The sequence below is a fragment of the Trachypithecus francoisi genome, unplaced genomic scaffold, assembly GCF_009764315.1.
Source record: "Trachypithecus francoisi isolate TF-2019V2 unplaced genomic scaffold, Tfra_2.0 Lachesis_group3, whole genome shotgun sequence".
NCBI classification, from domain to species: domain Eukaryota; kingdom Metazoa; phylum Chordata; class Mammalia; order Primates; family Cercopithecidae; genus Trachypithecus; species Trachypithecus francoisi.
The window spans coordinates 55,762,267-55,786,728 of NW_022681468.1; the positions used below are offsets into that span (position 1 = coordinate 55,762,267).

The window sequence follows — 24,462 nt, forward strand, 5'->3', positions numbered from 1 at the left end:
AGTGAGCTGAGATCACACCACTGCACTCCAGCCTGGGCGGCAAAGAGAGACTCTGTTTCAAAAAAAACAAAAACAGATAGGGTCTTGCTATGTTGTCCAGGCTGGATTCAAACTCCTAGGCTCAAGCGATGCTCTCATCTCAGCCTCCTGCATAATCAATTTCTTTTATAACACCTAAAATGTGAGGCAAAGAGAAGATCCTAACAGGTTTTTTTCTCACAAAAAATTTTAGGGCAGCCAAAGAACATTAAAGGAAGGAAATGCAGAAAGGAAAAGAAAATGCAGAAGGGAAAACATTTGTTGATCTCATCACTAACCCCCAAAGCCAGGAGCTGATCTATTTGTTTCAAAAACAGCTACTACTTCAGACTCTGGCCTTCTTAGCTCAGTCCTGGAAATAACCTGTTTTTAGTTCTTTGAACTAGTGATGTCAGGTCAGAATACCAGAAATAGGTAAAGAGCCTCCTGATTCACCCTTATTTAAAACCCCCCAAATCTTGCACCAGATTGGGCTGTGAGGGTAAGTCTAAAGGTAGCTCGTAAAGCAAGAGAACTATTTACCTCACCTTGGATGAGCATATGTGCTCTTAAACCACTATGAATCTTAAACTGATGCAATAATTTTGAGACTACCATTTAATAGTTGTAAGTTTAAGTAACTTTTTTTTTTCTTGAGATGGAGGCTCGCTCTGTTGCCCAGGCTGGAGTGCAGTGGCATGCTCTAGGCTCACTGCAACCTCCGCCTCCCAAACTCAAAGGATCCTCCCACCTCAGCCTCTCAAGTAGCTGTGACTACAGATGCACCACTACACCTGGCTAATTTTTTGTATTTTTGGTAGCGATGGGTTTTCGCCATGTTGCCCAGGCTGGTCTCAAACTCCTGAGTTCCAGCAATCTGCCTGCCTCAGACTCCCAGAGTGCTGGGATTATAGACATGAGCCACCATACCCAGCCCCTAATAGTATCTTTACACAGAAATTAGTCTGAGAAATTTTTGGTTGAATGCAATTACAAATTAAGGGAAACTTCTACATTAAATATGGAGCAAAATTTAAGCCTGTTTCCTATAATTTTCTGTATCTGTCCTTTTAAAAAGTATGATTTAAGTTAAAGCCGGCACTAGAAAGTATTTCACTTTGGCATGACTGAACTTTGTACCATTTCTGGCTTTCAAAAACAATTTAGGCTGTATTTACCTTACACAGCAACTTTTTTTTTTTTTTTTTTTTTTTTTTTTTTTTGAGGCAGAGTCTCGCTCTGTCGCCCGTACTGGAGTGCAGTGGCCAGATCTCAGCTCACTGCAAGCTCCGCCTCCCGGGTTCACGCCATTCTCCTGCCTCAGCCTCCCGAGTAGCTGGGACTACAGGCGCCCGCCACCTCGCCCGGCTAGTTTTTGTATTTTTAGTAGAGACAGGGTTTCACCATGTTAGCCAGGATGGTCTCGATCTCCTGACCTCGTGATCCGCCCGTCTCAGCCTCCCAAAGTGCTGGGATTACAGGCTTGAGCCACCGCGCCCGGCCTACACAGCAACTTTTTATTCTTCATTATCTATGCCTGGGTAATTTGAAAGCCAAACAGTTTCTTGCACAGGGAATGCATTGTCATGAGCTGGGTTTTATTTCAAAATCAATTATACAATGTAGCAATAATAAATATTAAAATGTAATGCTAACTCAAAACTTGTAGAATGCCTTCACTAAATTTGGTATAAAGAGTAAACAAAACTTATTCTGCAAAAGGATTAGGAACCTTTTTATGCAAAAATGAGTATTTTATTTTGTCAGCACTAAAAGAAAAAAAAAACAAAACCACTGTATTTCTACATTGAGGTGAAAACAATGTTTAAACTTTCTTATCAATCAAATACATTCCAAAAGAAAGTGTGTTCTATGAAGGTTCCAAAGCACACTCAAAACACAATAGTACAGGAATCTAATACTGAAAATGACTGTTCTGACAGGGTGTTTTAACAAACATAACTTTTTAATTATTAAACCAGTGAAGCAATCCCTTCCTAGTAAGTGTGTCAATACAGTGAAACTGGGTTTGTTCCATTAATACCCTAACAATTTCATGGTAATACTTTTTACTGCTTTGACAGTTTTAAATAAATTTTGCTGTACTTAAAATAGGTTTTAAAAGTGGAAAAGTGTACAAAGTTTCAGATAAAAAGACTAATAGATGCAATTTAAATCCAATTTCCCCTCCTCTATCAGTCAACAATAATCAGTTTTAGCAGATACAGATGGAGCTTTAAAACCCTACTCCCAAAATGAAACCTTCAGTTTTAAATCTTAATCAGACAGAATTGGAAAAGATTACTATGTATTTGGACACCTTTTACAAGATTTTGTTTTTGTATTAAAGCAGAAACCAGTTCCTAAACTCTTTTATTCAATTGTATGTCCTGTCCTGTTTGGACAAATATCAAAAATAGAAGACTGTCACTTTTGCTTCTGTAATTGTGATTTTCACTGCAGTCTTCTATAACTTTTACAGAGTTCATGGTCCCTAATATCTCCCCACCCTCCATTTTTTCTAGGTGGGGAAATGGCTACCATAGTAAACTTCTCACTGATAGTTAGAGTTTCTGGAAACATGTATTGTTTGTTATTATTTAAGAGTGACTCAATTTGGGCACTCTGGGTGGATGGCCTACAGGTTTTCTTGTGATGCATACCACAGTCTCCAGCATGAAAAATCCTAGGAACTTGAGGAACTAGCACTTTCCAGAATTTTGGAAGACAAGATACAGTCAAGTATTGAAGAGTCCAGTCCCAGTTATAATCATCATAAGTACAGAAAGTGTCTGTGCACTCGATCAGCTTCTGATAGGCATTCCGGGTCAAGGCTAGACCCATATTGTGCTCTGTGGATTTCCAAGTTTTCACATCTACCTTGTCAGCCATGCCATAGAAACTGCGACTGGCAGTATAGGTCCCCAGGGAGAGAACATCACATTCAGGGCACTCTTGCTGCTTCAGTTTCCACATCTTTTTGAAGACATGGTAAAAGTCTGGGGCTAAGTAGTGATCCTCTTCTAGGAAAAGTATAAGGCCAGCATAATCTCGAAGAATTTTGACTCTTTCCCACACAAAATGCAGCTTCCACCACCAGTGATGTTTGGTCTGGGAGAATTTGGCCTCTCTATAATGGCCGAAGGAGTCGGGATACTCAGCATTGATGCACCCCAATTTCAAAGCGGCATTCTTCGACAGGTCTCTGGGACAATCTCTAGGGTCACTGCCTGGAAACTCGTTAGGGTACAACTGAATGCTGAAAGGAAAGAACACCTGCAGAACCGGACAGAAATCCACCCCGGCGATCAGCTGATTGATCTCGGTCGACCAGAAGTCGTGGCTAAAGATGACGAGGACATTGTCAATTCCCTGGGCTTTTCGAAGTGAGTCCAGCAGCAGTCTGAGGTATTCGGGCCGGTTATGCACCTGGACCACCAGCACCAGCTCCCGGGGGGCCCAGTTGCCAGTCTTATCTACATTCCTCAGCGTCTGATCAAAGTTCAGCTGGTACACCAGGGACCGGTACCGCAGCGTCAGGTTGTCCGCCTCAGGCTGGGGGGCCGCCGGGATCAGGGGAGCCGCCGACTCGTTGGAGACCCTGCGGATGCCCACAGCCACAGAGGGGTGGTCCCCGCCACGGCTGCCGGCACCCCGCACGGGTTCGGCGTCCACCAACGGCGGGGCGAGGGCCTCGTTCTTCCTTTGTCGCCCATTGCTGCTCCAGAGGACGAAGCCGCAGGCGGCCACCACGAGCGTCAGGATTAGCACCTTCCGTTTGTAGATGCGGAACCTCATGGTCTCCAGGGCCGGGAGCGCGGGCGGGCGGGCGCGGAAAGGAGTAGCTGCTTCTGCACGGATGGGGCGGGCGGGCGGCGGCCGTCGCCTTGGCCTGTCACGTTCGGAACTGGACCCCGCAGCTGCCCTAGCTAACTCATCCCGGGCCCCGGGGGTCCTGGGGCCCGAGACCTCTCAGCTACCCCGCGCCGCCTGCGCTCCACACATCCTCGCCTGGCAGCTACAGCTCGGGCATCGGCGCCGCCGCTAGGAGCCGCGGCTCGGCTTCGTCTCGGTCCTCTCCATTCAGCACCACGGGTCCCGGAAGAAACCCAGCAGCTGCCCCACCGCACCCTAGCTTCGTTACCTGCGCCTCCAGCGGCCCTGCGTCCTCTGCGTTCTCATCCTTACGTGGGCCCTAGACGGCCAGGACTGAGCGACGCAGCCTCGCCCCACTCCGGTGGCGACAGTTCTGACAACCCGCAACTGGCCCGCGGAACACCGCGGCCCTCCGGCCCACACCCCTCCGGCCCGCCCCTTAGACCGTTGGTTGGTGCTTTCCAGATGCGACCGAAGGAGCCTGGCCGCCGTGACCGGCTGCCTATTGGTTCGCAGTACTGTCGCTCAGGTGCAGTTCCTACTTCCGCTTCTCTCTTCCCTTTCCTGTTAGGCGAGAGCTGCGCTACGCGAGGGTGTCGGACGCCGTTTCTCGGTAAGCTAAGAACGGGACTGTAGCGGTTCCAATGGGAGCCTCCGTTGCTCAGAATCCGGGGTAAGACTAGGCCTTCTTAGGAAAGGGAAGGCGAGACCCACGGCCCTCGTCGGCCTTAGTTCGAGAGCAGGCTTCTCCCTTCAGGCATGGCGGCTATAGGATCGCGAGGCGCGCCGGCTTGATAAGGACACGTCAGCCCTCTAGGCTGCTGATGGGTGACCGTGCTTCGGAGGGGAAAAGTGATACCACCCTGATGTGGTTCTCGGAGAAGGAACGGGGCGGGTCGTAACCGTAGCTACGACGTCGCGCACTGCCCCAGCCATTCTCTAGAGTTGGAAAATGGAGGAGGTGGGTGGGGGAAAGAGAGTCAAAGAAATTCTTCTTTTTCTGCGGAAGAAAATTAGATGAACCGCACATTTCTTTTGGGGCAGCCACAATAAATTAAACCCATTTCGTACAGAAAACTGACTGTATTGGGCCTCCTAGAGCTACTGCTCTTGGTTTTCGTGAGTCTTGTTCTATATGAGAAAAGAAAAATGGCTCGGAGCATTGTGAGTTATTTGAGGTCTGCAAAATTTGCTGGGCCCAGAGAGACAGGAGTATGAGACTTCAGACACCTCCCCACTTCATGCCTGGCATTTTATTCCTGACTAGCTGCTTCACCCATTATGTCCGTGCTCCTGGAATTTGTCATAAAAAGAACGATGTATAGCCAACCAATCGCTTGTGTTATTTTAATGTAAATTCTTGGTAAACAACTTAGGAACTGCCGTTTTTTCCTCTAAAAACCCGCTTGCAACTGCTGCTATTCACGGCAATTTGAATCTGTGCTCCGGGTTGCAATCTCAAACTTGGCCCAAATAAACACTCTACTTATGAATTTTGCCCCAGTTGTTTTTTTTGTTTTTGAGGCGGAATTCCGCTCTTGCTGCCCAGGCTGGAGTGCAATGGTGCGATCTTGGCTCACTGCAACCTCCGCGTCCCGCGTTCAAGCCATTCTCCTGCCTCAGCCTCCCCAGTAGCTGGGATTACAGGCATGCACCACCACGCCCGTCTAATTTTGTATTTTTAGTAGAGACGGGGTTTCTCCATGTTGGTCAGGCTGGTCTCGAACTCCCAACCCCAGGTGATCCGCCCACCTCGGCCTCCCAAAGTGCTGGGATTACAGGCATGAGCCGCCGCGCCCGGCCTTGCCTCAGTTCTTTAGGTTGACAAATTAGTCCTCCAGTAATTTAAACGAAGTGTTTAAAAAAGGTATGCACTTGTATGTGCATTTATTCATATGGAAAATGAGTACGTGGTGGGTTTATATTTATGTATACGGTTTTCGTATATCTACTTGTGTAGCACTTTCACTTTTCGGAAGGTTTAATGTCTGCTATCTTATTTTACTAGTTTTCATCATAGACAACAGCCCTGCTGCAAAGATGGTCAATGTACCTAAAACCCGAAGAACCTTCTGTAAGAAGTGTGGCAAGCATCAGCCTCACAAAGTGACACAGTATAAGAAGGGCAAGGATTCTTTGTATGCCCAGGGAAAGAGGCGCTATGATCGGAAGCAGAGTGGCTATGGTGGGCAGACAAAGCCAATTTTCCGGAAGAAGGCTAAGACCACAAAGAAGATTGTGCTAAGGCTGGAATGTGTTGAGCCTAACTGCAGATCCAAGAGGATGCTGGCCATTAAGAGATGCAAGCATTTTGAACTGGGAGGAGATAAGAAGAGAAAGGGCCAAGTGATCCAGTTCTAAACTTTGGGATATTTTTCTTCTGATTTTGAAGAGAAAATGTTGAAGCCATAGAAAAATTACCTGAGGGAAAATAAATAGTGATATTCTTACGCAAACCTTTTGTGGTTTTTACTTATAAATAGAATTCCATGTTTAGTGTAGTCCCACCTCAAACTTTACTAACAAGTTTATATATATGTTTATATAGATAAAGGGAATATCTTATATATATGAAGGGAAAATACTATATTATTTTGTTTTCTAGTCAATTTTAAATGTTGAGTGAATTCATAAACATTGAGCAGCTTAGAAGGGTCTTTTAAGATTTTGCAAGAGAAGAAACAAGATATGCTAGGCTTGTGTATAGCAGGCTGGGTTCGGCAGAGGATCGAAGTTGGGGGATATTAAGAGCTGACGGCAAATGTTCCGTCTAGTAGGGGTCACTAGCCAGGTAATGTGCTTCCTGTTAGGCTAGTCACATTTAGTACTCAACAGCCACATGTGGCTAGTTTATTGAACAACAAAGATATAAAACATTACCACTGCAGAAAGTTCTTTTGGACAGTATAGACTATGGCCTTGAGTATAAAAGAATAGTTCAAAATTGACTTCAAACTAAAGTTAATTGAGTGAAAGTCCAAGATAGCATAAATTTTGTTTTTTGAACCTCTCAGAACACTAGGAGGTACGGAAATTTTTTTTTTTTAGACAATCTGTCACGCTGGAGTGCAGTGGCTCACTGTGGCCTTTCAGGCTGTATAGACTCTACCTTAGCCTTGGGGTAGTTGGGCACCACCATGCCTGGCGAATTTGCCTGGCCTTTTTTTAAAGATGGGGTCTCACTATGTTGGTCTGGGCTGGTCTCAACTCGTGGGATCAAGCAATTCTCCCATCTCAGCCTCTCAAAGTGTTGGGATTACAGTGTCTGCTACTGTGCTTGACCAGAACTTATTGACAGTTGGGAAGGTTTAGGAGTTATAAACTGAAAACAAAAAGGTTGAAATTCACAATGAAAAAAATTGAGCCTTGTAATTATGAAAGGCAAGAAAAGTTCAGCATCAAATGAAAAGCTGGGAAAAGGTATGGGTTATAAGAGGACAAATTCTGCCTTTTGTATATGAATTTAAGTTGACTAAGATACATGGGAATGACTGAAGAGAGAGGAATGCAAAGGGCTAGGGTGTGTAGGAGTAACATGGTTTGCACATAATCCCAATAATTGACGATTATAGCTGCATTTGTTGATTGTAAAAATCATGTATACAAGTTTATTTTTAAATACGTCACCATACTTTTTACTTTTTTGGAGACAGGGTCTTGCTCTGTTGCCCAGACTTGAGTGCAGTGGCTTACCCCGCTCCCTGTAGCTTTGACCTCCCAGACTCAAGCTATCCTCTCACCTCAGCCTTCCTAGTAGCTGGGACTGCAGGCACGCAGCACTATGCTCGGCTAATTTTTGTATTTTTTATAGAGACGGAGTTTTGCCATGTGGCTCAGGCTGATCTCGGAGTTTTGCCATGTGGCTCAGGCTGATCTCGAATTCCTGGGCTCAAAGGATCCACCCATTTCAGCCCAAAGTGTTGGGATTACAGGCGTGAACCACCTCACCTGGCCTACCATCACTTTTTAAAGAACGTTTTAATGCAGCTGTTTTGTAATATTTATGGACAATCCCTCACCAATCTACGAGTTTAGAAAATCCTAAAATATTTTACTTAGAGAATTCTTGGTTTTAAAGACCAAAAGTGAATTAACTAGAAGACAGTAGCCTGGGCTTAAAATCTGATCTGGGTTCATAGTACTTCCCTCGTAGGATGATTTGTAAAGAATAAATGCTTATAAAACACCTGGAATGGCTGGGCACAGTGGGTCATGCCTGTAACCCCAGCACTTTGTGAGGCTGAGGTGGGCGGATCACTTGAGGTCAGGAGTTCGAGACCAGCCTGACCAACATGTGAAAACTCTACTAAACATACAAAAATTAGATGGCCAGGCGCAGTGGCTTATGCCTGTAACCCCAGCACTTTGGGAGGCCAAGGAGGGTGGATCACGAGGTCAGGAGTTGGAGACCGGCCTGGTCAACATAGTGAAACCCCGTCTCTACTAAAAATGCTAGTGAAACCCTGTCTCTACTAAAAATGCAAAAATTAGCCAGACGTGGTGGCACATGCCTGTAATCCTAGCTACGTGGTAGGCTGAGGCAGGAGAATCACTTGAACTCGGGAGGCAGAGCGGAGGTTGCAGTAAGCCAAGACCACGCTATCACACTCCAGTCTGGGTGACAGAGCAAGACTCCATCTCAAAAAACAAAAACAAACTGCATCTACTCAGGAATATCTGAACTTTCAAAAAAGAAAAAAAGCCCCAAATGAACATTTAAAGGAGACAAAGGCAGTAATTATTTTGTAAGAAATAATCTTACAGCGACCCTGCTAACAAGCCCAAAACAGCAATTATATTATGTTAACACTGGAGAGGGCTTTTCTCCAGTAACTTTTATTCTTTCCTTTGTTCATAAAAACCAGTCTGAGGTTATTGCAATGTTCTGGTGGAGAGGCTGACTTGAGGTTGGTCAGTGGGAATGAACAGAATGAAAAAGTTAATACTGGTTCTATTTTCCATGAGTCTTTCAAGTTGGTTATTTTTCCATTCCTTATGCCCTAGTTCACGTCATCTTTTTTTGAGACAGGTCTCCATCTGTCACCCAGGTTGGAGTGCAGTGGCATGATCTTGGCTTACTGCAATCTCCCAGGCTCAAGTGATCCTCCTACTTCAGCCTCCAGAGTAGCTGGGACTACAGGCATACGCCACAATGCTCAGTTAAGTTTTGTATTTTTTGTAAAGATAGGATTTTGTCTTGGTGACCAGGCTGGTCTTGAATTCCTGGGCTCGAGCAATCTGCCAGCCTCGACCTCCTGAAGTGTTGGGATTACAGGAGTGAGGCACTGCACTGGGCCCAAATCACCATTTAGCTGGTGTATTGCCACTCCTTTTAAAATTAAAAACATTAAACATTTTGTCATTTAATATGACAAAAATAATATATTAAACATTTTGTCACTAATACATTTTTGTCATCTTATGTGACAAAAATAATTTAAAAACCCACCCTAATAATACAAAATGTAATCAGCAAAATGTAGCAATTTTTGGCCAGGTGCGGGGGCTCACGCCTGCAATCCCAGCACTTTGGGAGGCCGAGGCAGGCGGATCACGAGGTCAGGAGTTCGAGACCAGCCTGGCCATCATAGTGAAACCCTGTCTCTACTAAAAATACAAAAAAATTAGCCGAGTGTGGTGGCACACGCCTGTAGCCCCAGCTAATCGGGAAGCTGAGGCAGCAGAATCGCTTGAACCTGGGAGGCAGAGGTTGCAATGAGCCGAGACCATGCCACTGCACTCCAGCCTGGGTGACAGAGTGAGACTCTGTCTCAAAAAAAAAAAAAAGTATCGCCGGGCGCGGTGGCTCAAGCCTGTAATCCCAGCACTTTGGGAGGCTGAGACGGGTGGATCACGAGGTCAGGAGATCGAGACCATCCTGGCTAACACGGTGAAACCCCGTCTCTACTAAAAACTACAAAAAACTAGCCAGGCGAGGTGGCGGCGCCTGTAGTCCCAGCTACCCAGGAGGCTGAGGCAGGAGAATGGCATGAACCCGGGAGGCGGAGCTTGCAGTGAGCTGAGATCCGGCCACAGCACTCCAGCCTGGGTGACAGAGCGAGACTCTGTCTCAAAAAAAAAAAAAAAAAAAAAAGTAGCAATTTTCTGTTCTCGTTCCCATCCCACCCAATCCCAAGGCATGGTGGCTCAAGCCTGTAATCCCAGCACTCTGGGACGCCCAGATGGGTGGATCATTTGAGGTCAGGAGTTCGAGACCAGCCTGGCCAACATGGTGAAACACCGTCTCTACTGAAAAATACAAAAAATTAGCTGGGTATGGTGGCGTGCACCTGCAACCCCAGCTACGCAGGAGGCTGAGGCAGAGGTTGCAGTAAGCTGAGAATGAGCCACTGCACTCCATCCTGGGAGACAGAGAGAGACTCCATTTCAGAAAAACAAAAAAAGAAATCACAACAATTACTATGGGAACATTTTTAAAAATTATGAAAGCTAAAGTCTTTCCCGAAACAATTCCTATGTTTTGCTTGGTAAATGTAAATTCCACATGTAGAATAATGTATCTGAAAAACACAAAAAGTGGTATGCTTAAAAACTTACATATAATTTCATAATAAACAAGTTTTCACCATAATTTAGGACATATTAGCCCTCCAACAGATATTTTCTGCACACAGAAACTCAGATGTGTTGAACTGAAATGCAAGAAGAAAGTAAAATTCTTACGAACAGAGTAATTGGGATCAATATCTGTTTAACATTAAAAGAAAACTCCACAACCCATCTTGGAAACTTTAGGCTGAAATAACCACAAGTACAATAAACTAAAAAAAAGTTAACCCCACAGTAAAATTAAAATTGGTTTTAATAAAAGTTTTGGAGTCAAATGAGTAACTATACACATTCCTCCTCTCCAGCAACTATACAGAAATCTTCCCTTACGTCAATTTGACATCGCAAAATCATACATGCATCCCAAACTGATCTGTTATTGAAATTTCTTTTTCTGGTCTCACCCATTACTTTAACATATCAGAGGAATTTACATAACAGCCTAGAGAACAGAAATAAGAGACAATAGGTGCTTCAGTACCACCCATATTATCTACTAAGACCACAGTGTGGGCAACAGAATGCAGATTCATGGTAGTAGTTCCCTGAATGAAAGAGTTCAGACAGAATCTTCCACAAACACAGGTTTTTGCGGTATCCAAATCTTGGCAGAGATGGAATGGAATGATATGAGAGCCATATGGAATCCTATTGGAAAGAATGATAAAAATATTTTATAACATGTTACTAGATTCAGGACATGAATTATTAGGACATGGAATTGTAACAATGAAAAATAAAATTATTAAGTGATTAGTATATTTAAAATATACTAAAATACAGCATATGACATATTGTAAACTTCAGATACGACATCATAAAATATCTTCCAGCACAACCACTTAATAGCATAACTTCCTAAACAGAATGAAAAAGTCACCTGTCCTTTATATAGGCTCTTTCAGGGATCAACTGTTCAAAAGGGAAATTTAAACTCTGTAAGACAAATTTAAAATACATGTTACTTGGGACATGAGTTTTACTTTAGTGGCTGGGCAAGTAAGGCTAATCTTACCTTGCTTAAGGCATTTCACTCTCACACTTAAAACCCTTCAATGGTGCCCAAGTCGAACTTCCGATTTTTATTTTTTGAGACATAGTCTCACTTTGACACCCAGGCTAGAGTGCAGTGGCGCGCCATCTCACTACAACCTCTGCCTCCTGGGTTCAAGCAATTCTTTTGCCTCAGCCTCCCAAGTAGCTAGGATTACAGGCACCTATCATCACGTCCAGCTAATTTTTTTTTGTATTATATTTTTAGTAGAGACGAGGTTTCATCATGATGGCCAGGCTGGTCTCAAACTCCTGACCTCAGGTGATCCGCCAGCCTCAGCCTCCAAAAGTGCCCCATTCCTTCTCCGAGAACCACATCAGTGTGGTATCACTTTTCCCCTCCGAAGCACGGTCACCCGTCAGCAGCCTAGAGGGCTGACGTGTCCTTATCAAGCCGGCGCGCCTCGCGATCCTATAGCCGCCATGCCTGAAGGGAGAAGCCTTCCCAAAGTGCTGGGATTACAGGCTTGAGCCACCGCGCCCGGCTGTTTTTTGTATTTTTTAGTAGAGACGGGGTTTCACTGTGTTAGCCAGGATGGTCTCGATCTCCTGACCTCGTGATCCGCCCGTCTTGGCCTCCCAAAGTGCTGGGATTACAGGCTTGAGCCACCGCACCCGGCCAACTTTGGTCAGTTTTAAGAGCCCCTCCCCCCTAAAAAAGTTAAGAATTTCTTATTTGAAATATGATCTTTCTACCATTTTATAGGCTTTCAGGAATACTTTGGTCCACATCTTAGCTTCCACACATGCATTCAAGAAGTCTAAACAGGCCGGGTGCGGTGGCTCACATCTGTAATCTCAGCACTTTGGGAGGCCAAGGCAGGTGGATCACAAGGTCAGGAGTTCGAGACTAGCCTGGACAACATAATGAAACCCTGTCTGTACTAAAACTACAAAAAATTAGCCGGCCATAGTGGTGGGTGCCTGTAATCCCAGCTACTTGGGAGGCTGGGGCAGGAGAACTGCTTGAACCTGGGAGGCAGAGGCTGCAGTGAGCTGAGATCATGCCATTGCACTCCAGCCCAGGCAACAGTGAGAGAGACTGTCTCAAAAAATAAAAAGCAGCCTGAACAATGGCCGGGCATGGTGGCTCACGCCTGTAATCCTAGCACTTTGGGAGGCCGAGCCAGGTGGATTGCTTGAGGCCAAGAGTTCAAAATCAGCCTGGCCAACATGGTGAAACCCCATCTCTACTAAAAATACAAAAAATTAGCTGACCATGATGGTGGGTGCCTGTAATCCCAGCTACTTGGGAGGCTGAGGGAGGAGAATCACTTGAACCCAGGAGGCACTCAAGCTTGGGCACTGCACTGCAGCTTGGGCAACAAGAGCGAAACTCTATCTCAAAAAAAAAAAAAAAAAAAAAAAAAAGCCTGAACAAAATGAATCTGGCGCTCAGGGTGTCATGAAACCAAATGCAGTTAGTGTTGTTTAAAGACAAAGAGAAGAGAACCAACAGCTACCGAATCCTACTATATGCCAACTGCTTTGGCATTACATTAGCTCATTTATTGTCACAACTCTGTCAGGTGGGTATTATTGTTCCTGTTTCACAGCTGAGAAAATGGAATCAAAGAGGTTAAATAGGTCGGGCGTGGTGGCTCACGCCTGTAATCCCAGCACTTTGAGAGGCTCACAACTGTAATTCCAGCATTTTGAGAGACCGAGGCAGGCAGATCACCTGGGGTCAGGAGTTGGAGACCAGCCTGGTCAACATGGTGAAACTCCATCTCTACTAAAAATACAAAAATCAGCTGTGCGTGGTGGCACACGCTTGTAATCCCAGCTACTCGAGAGGCTGAGGCAGGAAAACTGCTGGAACTCGGGAGGCAGAGGTTATAGGTGAGCTGAGATCGTGCCACTGCACTCCAACCTGGGCGACAGAACAAGACTCCATCTCAAAAATTAAAACAATAAGGCCAGGCACGGTGACTCACACCTGTAATCCCAGCACTTCGGGAGGCCAAGGTGGGCAGATCACGAGATCAGGAGTTCAAGACCAGCCTGAACAACATAGTGAAACCCCGTCTCTACTAAAAATATAAAAGAAATTAGCCAGGTGTGGTGGTGGGTGCCTGTAGTCTTAGCTACTTAGGAGGCTGAGGCAGGAGAATCGCTTGAACTTGGGAGGCAGAGGTTGCAGTGAGCCAAGATGGCACCATTGCACTCCCGCCTGGGTGACACAGTGAGACTCTGTCTTAAACAAATAAATATAATGAAAATACAAAAATGAGCCAGGCATGGTGGCGGCCATCTGTAATCCCAGCTACTCAGGAGGCTGAGGCAGGAGATTCGCTTGAATCCGGGAGGCAGAAGTTGCAGTGAGCTGAGATTGGACCACTGAACTCCAGCCTGGGCAACAGAGACAGACCCTGTCTCAAAAAAAAAGAGGTTAAAGTCATACAAAGTGGTGAAGCCAGGAATCAAACCCAAGTCTGACGTCAAAGACCACACTTCATCACTGTGCCAACTCTCTAATTTTACAGTACATGAAAATCATCTGGAAGACTCACTAAAACACAGATAGCTGGACCCCACTCTCAGTTTCTGATTCAGTAGGTCTGGAATGTTAGAACTTGCATCTCTAAAGTTCCTAGGTGATGCAGATTCTGCTGGTCTGGGGAGCACACTTTGAGAAACAATGTCATTCATTCCTTTAACTATTTATTGAGTGCTTAATATATGCTAGGAGCAGGGGATACACAGTTTAGATCCTAGGGAAATAGTGGAGAATAAAACAACATCCAAATGCTCATGGATCTTACATTCTAGTGGGGAAAACTGACAGTAAACCAAAAAAAAAAAAAAACAAAAAAAATGTTTAAAAATATATAATAGGCAATGAGTCCTGTGACAAAAAAAAAAAAAAATCAAGCAATGTAAGGAGGTAAGAAATAAAATTTAGATAGAATGGACAGGTAAGACCTTTCTGGGATGACACCTGGGCAGAGAACCGAATGAAGTGAGGGAGTGAGCTATGAGACTTCCTGGAGAAAAATCATTCTAAGTAAAGGAACAGCAAGAAGACTATTATAGCAAAGGGTTAGACTGTGCATAGTATTGTAAGCAATGTTAGACTTTATTACTCTGAGTTTGATGAAAATATTAGAATGCTATCAAAGACACCACATTACATGACTATTAAAATCTTACCTATTATATAATATGGTTCGTGCAGAAGATTCCAATAAAGTTAACGGTGCTTGCAGCTTTATTACTGGAAGGACTTTTGGTTGTTCAAAAGTATTTCCAAAAAGATCCAAGTATTCAAGGGATAAATTTCTAAATTCACTAGGCAAAAATGGAAGCTTATTTCGAGCTGCTGACAAAAAGCGAAGGTTTATTAGTTGTCCTATCTTGCAAGGAAATTGAATCAATTCATTATCGTCAAGTTTTAAATTCGTAAGTTCCTGGAGCTGGCAAAACTGCACAGGGAGTGCCTTAATTTTGTTCTTGCTGAGGTCCAAAGTCCGAAGTGACTTCTGGAGTGTAGACTGACACAAAGCTACACTAAATGACTCCAAGTGATTGTCATTCAGGTTAAGTTCTTGAAGGTGTATGAGGTCTCCAATTGTAGCTGGAAGCTTTTTTATATGGTTGTGACTCAAGTCTAATTTCCTAAGGTTTTTTAAACAAAGCATACGCATATCAACTCGGACAAGCCCACAGTAAGAAGTCTGAAGATGTTCCAAGGAATATGGAAAGTTCTTACTTAGAGGATAGTCTTTTTTGGATGTGATAACCATTTTAGTTTTAAAGTTTTCAAATTCTGAAGTCTTCACTGGTGTGAGCGTTGAAACTGGTATATCAACCTTACAGCCTCTATGAGCCAGTCTCACAGCTGAAAGGAAACCTTTTAAACTGCTGGAATTGGCCTGAAGAAATAAAAGTTGTAGAATTATAAATTCCACTGGAGATAATGCATACATGCTAGTTCTTCCCATAACAAATTCTATAGCATTTCTTATTAATGTGATACAATAATTTATTGAAATTGGCTGTAAAACTTTTCTTAGTACTCTGACTACATTTCAAGTTTAAAAGTTTTTGAAAAAAAATTACATGGAGGGACACATTCTAAATAAAACTGTTCAAAGGGAAATCATGCCAACACTTTGGGAGGCTGAGGTGGGACGATCACCTAAGCCTAGGAAGTAGAGGCTGCAGTAAGCATGATAGTATCACTGCCCTCCTGCCTGGGCAACAGAGTAAGACTGTCTCAAAAAACAAAAATAAAGGGAAATCATAAGAGTATAAAATAAGACAGGAAAGGATTGAATATTCTACTTAAGATTTGAGTTTAGGTGGGGTGCAGTGGCTCACACCTGTAATCCTAGCACTTTGGGAGGCTGAGGCAGGTGGATCAATTGAGGTTAGGAATTTAAGACCAGCCTGGCCAACATGGTGAAGCCCCGATTCTACTAAAAATACAAAAATTAGCTGGGCGTGGTGGCGCATGCCTGTAATCCCGGCTACTTCGGAGGCTGAGGAAGGAGAATCGCTTGAACCCAGGGGGCGGAGGTTGCACTGAGTCGAGATCATGTCACTGCACCCCAGGCTGGGCAACAGAGTGAGACTCCGTCTGAAAAATTAAAAAAAAAAATTGAATTTAAGGCCAGGTGTAGTGACTCAACGCCTATAATCCCAGAACATTGGGAGGCCGGGGCAGGTAGATTACTTGAGGTCAGGAGTTTGAGACCAGCCTGGCCAACATGGTGAAACCCCTTCTCTACTAATATATAAAAATTAGCCAGGCAATGTGGCGCACACCTGTAATCCCAGCTACTCAGGAAGCTTAAGCAGGAGAATGCTTGAACCTGGGAGACAGAGATTGCAGTGAGCCAAGATCACACCACTGCACTCCAGCCTGGGTGACAGGAGTGAAACTCCATTTCAAAACAAAAACAAACAAACAAAAAGGCTGGGAGTGGTGGCTCACGCCTGTAATCCCAGCACTTTGGGAGGCTGAGGTGGGCGGATCACCTGAGGTTAGGAGTTCGAGGCCAGCCTGGCCAACATGGTAAAACCCCGTCTCTACTAAAAATATAAAAATTAGTGGGGCATGGTGGCAGGCACCTGTAATCCCAGCTGCTCGGTAGGCTGAGGCAGAAGAGTTGCTTGAAACTGGGAGGCAGAGGTTGCAGTAAGCCATGATCATACTACTGCATGGCAGCCTGAGCAACAGAGCAAGACTCCGTATCAAAAAAAAAAAAGCTAATTTTTGTTGGAATGTGGAAGCTATGTAGAGCAAAAGATTGGAAATATAATATGAGGACAGATTGTAAATGAGCTCAGATGCCAGCATAAAGTGGAAGGATTTTAAGCAAGAAAGTTACATGACAAGAGCTAAATACTATTTTGGTAGCACTGTACACAATGAACCAGGGTAGGGAAAAGTCTGGAGAAGACCTGGGTCAACTAGGTACTATAAAGCATACTGGCTCACAGACTTGGGAGTCACCCATATAACAGCTGAGCTATCAAACGGAAGGCAGGTATGACAGAAAACAGCAGAGGACTGAAATAAAGCCTTTATTCTGGGTATAGAAAAAAACATTGCTGGAAGCAGGAGACAAAGAAGTGACTAAGAAAACTGAAGGTAACCCATAGTGCCCTATCATAGATACCAAGAAAAGAGTTTTATTAAGAAAAGGGTAATTATCATTGTCAAATTCTACAGAGTGCAAAAATAATGAGAAATGATACTGTGATAGACAAGTGAAAAGATCATTGATCTCTGAGGCAGTGTTTTCAGTAAACCAGTAAAAGTAAAGGTCAAAAGATAAAAAGTGGAGACAATGAATTCAGCCTTGTCTTTCTAGAAATTTGTTTTGTTTTTTTAAAATCAGTAAGATCTCAGCTTGTTTTTAGATAGAAAGGAGGAATTAGTGAAAGAATAAGCTGCAAGTCAAGAAAAAAATGAAAAATCACAAGGAGGATCAAATGGACAAAATGATTCCATTCAATCCAAACTCCTTAGTTATTAAACTTTTAATGTTGCAAAGCACTTTGCTTGGAGTTAATAATAATGCACAGTTGGGCCAGATGTGGTAGATCATGCCTGTAATGTCACCACTTTGGGAGGCCACCGTGGGCAGATTGCTTGAGCCCCAAAGTTTGAGACCAGCCTGTGCAACAAGCTGAAACCCTGTCTCTACCAACACAAAAAAACTAGCTGGGCATGGTGTTGTACCCCTATAGTCCCAGTTACTTGGGAGGCTGAGAAGGAAGTATCACCTGAGCCTGGAAGGTCGAGGCTACAGTGAGCTGTGATGGTGTCACTGCACTCCAGCCTAGGTGACAGAGTGAGACCCTGTCTCACTAAAAAAAAAAAAAAAAAAAGTAAGGTTGAACGAGACATTGTTTCCACCCACCGGGAAGGGAAAGAGGAAAAGGGGAGAGGGGGCAAAAAAACCCTACTAGTTTTAAAATTCTAATGATTTATATATTTTTGTTTGAGAAAGGGTCTTGCTCTGTCACCCATGCTGGAGTACAGTGGCACAATCATAATTCACCAAAGACTTGAACTTTTTTTTGAGACAGGGTCTCCCTCTATCAACCAGGATGGAGTGCAGTGACTGCAATCACAGTTCACTGCAGCCTTGACCTTCCAGGCTCAGGTGACCCTCCACCTTAGCCACCCAAGTAGCTGAGATTACAGGTGTACACCACCGTGCCTAATTTTTTTGTAGAGATGGGGTTTCACCATGTCACCCAGGCTGATCTCGAACACTTGGATTCAAGCAATCCATCCACGTAGGGCTCCCAAAGTGCTGGGATCATATACATGAGCCACCGTGTCTGGCCTCCAGCTTCTAACTTGTGGGATTAAGTGATCCTCCTGCCTCGGCCTCCCAGGTGTGAGCCACTGCACCCAACGAATTTATGATATTTTTGTTTTGTTTTGTTTGAGACAGGGTCTGACTCTGTCGCCCAGGTTAGAGTGCAGTGGTGCAATCTTGGCACACTGTAACCTGCACCTCCAAGGGTCAAGTGATCCTCGCACCTCTGGCTCCCAAGTAGCTGGGACTACAGATACGAAAACCATGCCTGGCTTTTTTTTCTTTTTTTTGTGTGGAAATAAGGTTTCACTATGTTGGCCAGGCTGGACTTGAACTCCTGAGGTTAAGTGATCCACCAGTCTTGGCCTTCCAAAGTGCTGGGATTAGATATGGCACCCAGCCTCAGTTTATGTTTTCATAAGAATGACTACAGTCCAGGCAAGATGGCTCATGCCTATAACCCCAGCACTTCGGGTGGCTGAGGTGGGCGGACCACGAGGTCAGGAGTTTGAAACCAGCTGGGCCAACATGGTGAAACCCATCTCTACTAAAGATACAAAAAGTTAGCTGGGCATAGTGGCACGTGCCTGTAATCCCAGCTACTCGGAGGCTGGGGCAGGAGAATCGCTTGAACCCAGGAGGCAAAGGTTGCGGTGAGCTGAGATCGCGCCATTGCATTCCAGCCTGGATGACAAGGAAAGACAGTCTCTCTGTCTCAAACAAACAAAGAAAAAAAAGTGATTACAGTAGGGGCCAGGCGTGGTGGCTCACACTTGTAATCCCAGCCCTTTGGGAGGCTGAGGCAGGTGGACTGCCTGGGCTCAGTTCAAGATCAGCCTGGGCAACGTAGTGAAACCCCATCTCTACTAAAAATACAAAAATTCACCAGGAGTGGTGGCACCCTCTTGTGGGTTGCAGTGAGCCAAGCTCTTCCCACTGCACTCCAACCTGGGTGACAGAGTGAGACTCCATCCTAAAAAAAAAAAAAAAAAAAAAGAAAAAAGAATGATTATAGTAAATAAAATACAAGACAGTTCTAATTGAATTTTTTCCTCTTTTATTACACCAAACTTAAGGTTTGTAACCTGTGGTTTAGCTGGCAAAATGTAGACCTGTGCAGTTGCCTTATGGTGTTCCAGTCCAAGAATACCCTAGTGCTCCATCTTGGGCACAGAAGCAAACCCAGTTTTCTTCCCATCCTGGGAATCTTACTGAGGCAGACTTTGCCCTTTTAGAAGGCACACAAGCATATTTGGGAAGCTACCTCTTGTGCCATTGCCTCTTCAAACAAACCTGCAAGAGTCTGTCCCTATTCAGCTATATGGAATATCAGAATGTGCAAACAGCCTTCTTTAAAGAAAATACAGGCCAGGCCAGGCACAGTGGCTCATGCCTGTAATCCCAGCACTTTGGAAGGCCAAGGTGGGTGGATCGCCTGAGGTCAGAAGTTCAAAACCAGCCTGGTCAACATGGTGAAACCCTGTCTCTACTAAAGATACAAAAAAAAAAAAAAAAAAAATCAGCCAGGCATGGTGGCAGATGTCTGTAATCCCAGCTATTCAGGAGGCTGAGGCAGGAGAATCGCTTGAACCCAGGAGGCAGAGGTTGCAGTGAGCCAAAATCGTGCCACTGCACTCCAGCCTGGGAAGCAAGAGTGAAAGTCCGTCTCAAAAAAAAAAAAAAAGAAAAAAGAAAAAAGAAAAAAGAAAAAGAAGGAAAGAAAATACCTGCCAGGCCAAGCATTGCTTGAGGCCAGAAGTTCGAGGCCAGCCTGGGCAACATCATATCAAGACTCTGTCTCTACAAAAAATTATTTAAAAAAATTAGCCAGGAGTGGTGAGGTACATCTGTAGTCCCAGGTATTTAGGAGGCTCACTTGAGCCTAGGTGTTCGAGGCTGCAGTGAGCTATGACTGTGCCAATGTACTTCAGCTTGGGTGACAGAACAAGATTCTGTTTCTAGAAAATACAGCCAAACATTAACCATTAATGTTTTTAATACCATACCTTACTTAGACAGATATCCACAGGAGGCTCCTTTAACCGAACAGTGGCCTTCCCCTCATCTACAAATTTGGTGAAGAATTGCTCAATGTTCTCCCTTAGCTGCATAAAACCAGTGGGAAAAAAGAACAAAACTATTGTTACTCAGTAACATTTATTACAACTAGAATGTGCCAGTCACTTTGCCAGACTTTGGTTTGGCTTTTAGTCCTTGAGTCTGAGTGTTTTCATAGTTTTAAGTTTTAAAGCTTTTTATCATGCCACTGCACTCCAGGCTGGGCAACAGAATGAGACTCTTTCTCAAACAAACAAACAAACAAACAGTTGTTTTGTTTGTTTTTATTGAGATGGAGTCTCACTCACTCTCGCCCAGGCTGGAGTGAAGTGGTGCCATCTTGGCTCACTGCAACCTCCGCTTCCCAGGTTCAAGCAATTCTCCTGACTCAGCCTCCCTAGTAGCTCAGATTACAAGTGCATGCCACCATGCCCGGTTAATTTTTGTATTTTTAGTAGAAACAGGGTTTCATCATGTTGGCCAGGCTGGTCTATAACTCTTGGCTTCAAGTGATCCGCCTGCCTGGGCCTCCCAAAGTTCTGGGATTACAGGCATGAGCCACGGCGCCTGGCCAAGTTGTAAAGTTTTTTTTTTTTTTTTTTTTTTTTTTTTTAGCAGTTGGAAAGTTATACTCCCCATCTAGCTGGTAGTGGATGTTACTGCTCTGTCTGTCCAGTAACTCTCCTTTGAGAACAGGATCACCATGTTTTGAGAGAATGCTCCTCTTCTCCCATTCCAACTATGTAACTGTAGGTAGAGTTGCCAATTAGTAGTTACTTGCCTTCATAACTTCAGTCCATTAGCCTGGGGTGGGCACACCTCCCAGTAGATTATATACAAACTCCATGAGAGCAGGAATCTTGTCTCCTTTGCTATTCTATCCTGAGTGCAAGAACGGTGACTGACACATAATGGATGCTCAAAAAAATGACTATCATCTATATAAATGGAATATTTAAAATTTAAAAAAATTAATGATTGCTGTTGCATCTGCTTTAGATTTCAACAACTATTGAGTCACAACCCACTATGTACCAGGTACTCTAATAGGGGCTTGGGACATAGCAATGAATAAGACTGACAGGACTACACCTAGAGTTGACAATCTAATGAGAGAGCGTTATTAAACAAGTACTTATAACAAATATCAAGACAAGGCAAGTACAGGATGCTATGACCTGCTTTTTTAAGCTAAGGAAAATACTGTGGGAGAAAGAATTCACTGAACAGAAGTGAAGTTATTTTACTGTTCCCCAATCGGACCGCGGCTTCATTTGGAGTTGTTTCACGCAAAATTTCAGAAGCTTGAAACAGGCGGGATTGCCATCCACTACTAAATAGCAACACTGTAAATTCAAAGTCGTAAAAGTGGGGAGGAAAAATAGCGAAAAGGTGCACTCTCAAAAGCTTTCTTCTTTCGGGTCCGTAGGAAGACGCACAGGACCCTGGGGTGGGGTTGGTGGTAGGTCTCAGGGATGGGAGTTCAGGAACCCCCAAGGCGGGCTCTCGCCTAGGGAGCAGGCGGGCGCATGAGGACCGAGGGCGGCCCGCGTGTCGGCTTCCGAGAAGAACTCGAGGCTGACAGGGCCTGCCCACTTAACGCACCTCATAGCGGGTCCCGCGCTTGTCCTTCAGGGTGGAGATGAGCAGGAAGGCTCGGGCCGACGGCTGACTCCTGGAAGTCTGCTGACAGAGGCTCAACACGGCTCGGACGCCCTTGCCCCGGTTCCTAAGCCCCAAGGCGGGCAAGTGCCGGCTGATCACCTCCACCTCACAGTGTAGCTTCATCTCGCCCAAAGGCCACAACCAGGCCACCTGGCTTTGAAACTTCCTCCTTCCCGCCACCCAGCGCCGCCACCGAGGTCCTCACGCACGCGGGCTGCCCGCGGATCCGCCTGCCTGTTGGACTTGTCCGCGACTCGGGCTGTCTTAGTACCGTGGCTCTATGAAGCCCGCGGGAAACGGCTTTCCTTCTCCCTTAGCAGCGCCAGGTCCTTGCCGTGGTTGCGTACCGGGACTGACCACCTGAGATCCGGGCTCGCGCCCCCGGAAACCGGCAATCGGCCGGGGCGCAACGTCTTTCCCCCTCCGAGCGCGCAGCTGGCAGGGGTGGTTGTTTCTGTTTGGGGCGGATTCCGAGGGTTTCAGCTGTTGACGCTTTACGCGTTGCCGGCGCACGTCGGGCCGCTGTTTCCCAAGGGAAGGCAGGTGTGCCTCTGCGTTACAGGGAAAGGGATTTAGAACTGTCCGCCTGGCCCCGCAAGCCAGCTAGGGCGCATTTCCCGGCGCGGACGGGCTGCTGGTGGTTTTGGTGGCTACTCTCCGGAGGCAAACCTGGCACGTCGGAGGGGGGCTTTATATGGCTGTATTTGACTTGTTAATTCCTGCTGAACAAATAATTTTCCATGGCGAGTAGGGTGGATGGAGTGTGACTGGTTTAACTGCACGTGAGACGTGGAAAGACCATCCAGACCGCACAAGGCCTTCGTACTCTTGATTTTCTTGATTGATTGAACTAGGGCGGGGCCCGGCTGGGGAGTGGGAAGCGCCTGTGGAGCAAGTGTTAAGGAGGCGTTCACTGTCGCGGTAGTAGTCTTGCCTCCTTAAAATGTGTGCTCTAGGCGCCTCCCTCGCCTTAACCTAGTCCTAGCCGTATATTAAACATTTTATTTTGTTTGAGTTATACTTCCGTAATGGTAAAATGACGTTCAGAAATAACCGATTTTTCAATACAACTGTGACAAAATGTGACTTACTCTCAAATGAGCGTCCCTATTTACATGTTGAACCTGAGGTGTCGGTTAATTCCTCATTCTTTAAGACGTAATCGTTCCTGAAAAATAGTGATTAAAATAAAATTATGGCCGGGGGCGGTGGCTCACGCTTGTAATCCCAGCACTTTGTGGGGCTGAGGCAGGCAGGTCGCTTGAGCCCAGGAGTTCAAGACCAGCTTGGGTAACATGGCAAAACCCCGTCTCTACGAAAAAATACAAAAAAATTAGCCGGGCATTGTGGCGCGTCTGTAGTTTCAGCTACTCGGGAGGATCACTTGAGCCTGGGGAGGTCGACAGACTGCGGTGAGCCATAATCACGCACTGGCACTCCAGCCTGAGTGACACAGTGAGACCCCGTCTCGACTCAAAAAAAAAAATACTTCCCCTCCATTTAGTATTCTTACATGTACATCTAGTAGAGCATTAAAACGCTACTCAGCATTTAGCAAAACTTTATGGCTAAAGAGAAAACGGACACTACAATTTTCAGACTATTACACTTTACAGGAGTTACCTGCTTTTGTTCTTTGAGAAGGTAATAATATAGAAAAAATAAAACACCAGCCTAAATTATTAAAAGTACATTAAATGGACTCTGAACTTCCGGGTACAGTTGGGAGCTAGGAAAACTAAAAACTGTTATAATTTTCATTAGAGTAGAAATGTTCTGCCAGGTGCGGTGGCTCACGCCTGTAAGCCCAACAATTTGGGAGGCCCGAGGCAGGAGGATCGCTTAGCCCAGGAGTTCGAGATTAGCCCGGGCAATAGTGAGACCTCATCTCCACGAAATATTTAAAAAATGAGCTAGGCCGGGCCCGGTGGCTCACGCCTGTAAGCCCAACAATTTGGGAGGCACGGCGTGGTGGCGCGTGCGTGTAGTCCCAGCTACTCGGGAAGCTGAGGCAGGAGAATCACTTGAACCCAGGACGCGGAAGTTGCAGTGAGCCGAGATCGTGCCACTGCACTCCAGCCTGGGCGACAGAGCAAGACTCTCAAAAAAAAAAAAAGAAAGAAAGAAAAATTAGTTGGGCGGGGCGGCGCGCCCTGTAGTCCCAGCTTGAGCCTGGGAGGCGGAAGTTGCCGTGAGCGGAAACTGCCCTCCAGCCTGGGCGACAGAGCAAGACCTTGTCTCAAAAAAAAAAAAAAGCTTCAATCTCAATCCTTTATTTGGTGTTACTTAGGCTTGGGTTGTTGAAGCATGGATTCAGTAATTAAATAAATAGGTGTAGGCCGGGCGCGGTGGCTCAAGCCTGTAATCCCAGCACTTTGGGAGGCCGAGACGGGTGGATCACGAGGTCAGGAGATCGAGACCATCCTGGCTAACCTGGTGA

General features: G+C 45.2%; 3 protein-coding genes across 5 annotated transcripts; 1 reads left to right on the plus strand and 2 right to left on the minus strand.

The window, feature by feature from the left end:
- Positions 1 to 1,751: 1,751 nt before the first annotated feature.
- On the minus strand, positions 1,752 to 4,283 carry MGAT2 (alpha-1,6-mannosyl-glycoprotein 2-beta-N-acetylglucosaminyltransferase). The gene has a single exon (XM_033188118.1). The coding sequence runs from the start codon at positions 3,814 to 3,816 to the stop codon at positions 2,473 to 2,475; it is 1,344 nt and encodes a 447-aa protein (XP_033044009.1). The 5' UTR covers positions 3,817 to 4,283; the 3' UTR covers positions 1,752 to 2,472.
- A 50-nt stretch (positions 4,284 to 4,333) lies between these two features.
- RPL36AL (ribosomal protein L36a like) lies at positions 4,334 to 6,350 on the plus strand. Its single transcript, XM_033188119.1, has 2 exons — positions 4,334 to 4,507; positions 5,903 to 6,350. The coding sequence occupies exons 1-2, from the start codon at positions 4,360 to 4,362 to the stop codon at positions 6,253 to 6,255; spliced, it is 501 nt and encodes a 166-aa protein (XP_033044010.1). The 5' UTR covers positions 4,334 to 4,359; the 3' UTR covers positions 6,256 to 6,350.
- A 4,349-nt stretch (positions 6,351 to 10,699) lies between these two features.
- LRR1 (leucine rich repeat protein 1) lies at positions 10,700 to 23,681 on the minus strand. Of its 3 annotated transcripts, XM_033188120.1 has the most exons (4): positions 21,963 to 23,681; positions 20,306 to 20,404; positions 14,671 to 15,392; positions 10,700 to 11,112 (listed from the first exon to the last, which is right to left on the minus strand). In XM_033188120.1, the coding sequence occupies exons 1-4, from the start codon at positions 22,143 to 22,145 to the stop codon at positions 10,872 to 10,874; spliced, it is 1,245 nt and encodes a 414-aa protein (XP_033044011.1). In that variant the 5' UTR covers positions 22,146 to 23,681; the 3' UTR covers positions 10,700 to 10,871. The 3 variants fall into 3 exon arrangements, with proteins under 3 accessions (XP_033044011.1, XP_033044013.1, XP_033044014.1); XM_033188122.1 differs by lacking the exon at positions 20,306 to 20,404; XM_033188123.1 differs by lacking the exon at positions 14,671 to 15,392.
- Between the last annotated feature and the right edge of the window lie 781 nt (positions 23,682 to 24,462).

Excerpts from the sequence above, each read along its gene's own strand:
- LRR1 (XM_033188120.1), bottom strand. The coding sequence starts at position 22,145 with ATGAAGCTACACTGTGAGGTGGAGGTGATCAGCCGGCACTTGCCCGCC. Across the intron at positions 20,405-21,962 it reads AGCGCGGGACCCGCTATGAG|CTAAGGGAGAACATTGAGCA; the intron begins GTGCGTTAAGTG and ends GGTTTTATGCAG. Across the intron at positions 11,113-14,670 it reads CGAACCATATTATATAATAG|GATTCCATATGGCTCTCATA; the intron begins GTAAGATTTTAA and ends TCTTTCCAATAG.
- MGAT2 (XM_033188118.1), bottom strand. The coding sequence starts at position 3,816 with ATGAGGTTCCGCATCTACAAACGGAAGGTGCTAATCCTGACGCTCGTG.
- RPL36AL (XM_033188119.1), top strand. The coding sequence starts at position 4,360 with ATGCGACCGAAGGAGCCTGGCCGCCGTGACCGGCTGCCTATTGGTTCG. Across the intron at positions 4,508-5,902 it reads GTGTCGGACGCCGTTTCTCG|TTTTCATCATAGACAACAGC; the intron begins GTAAGCTAAGAA and ends TTATTTTACTAG.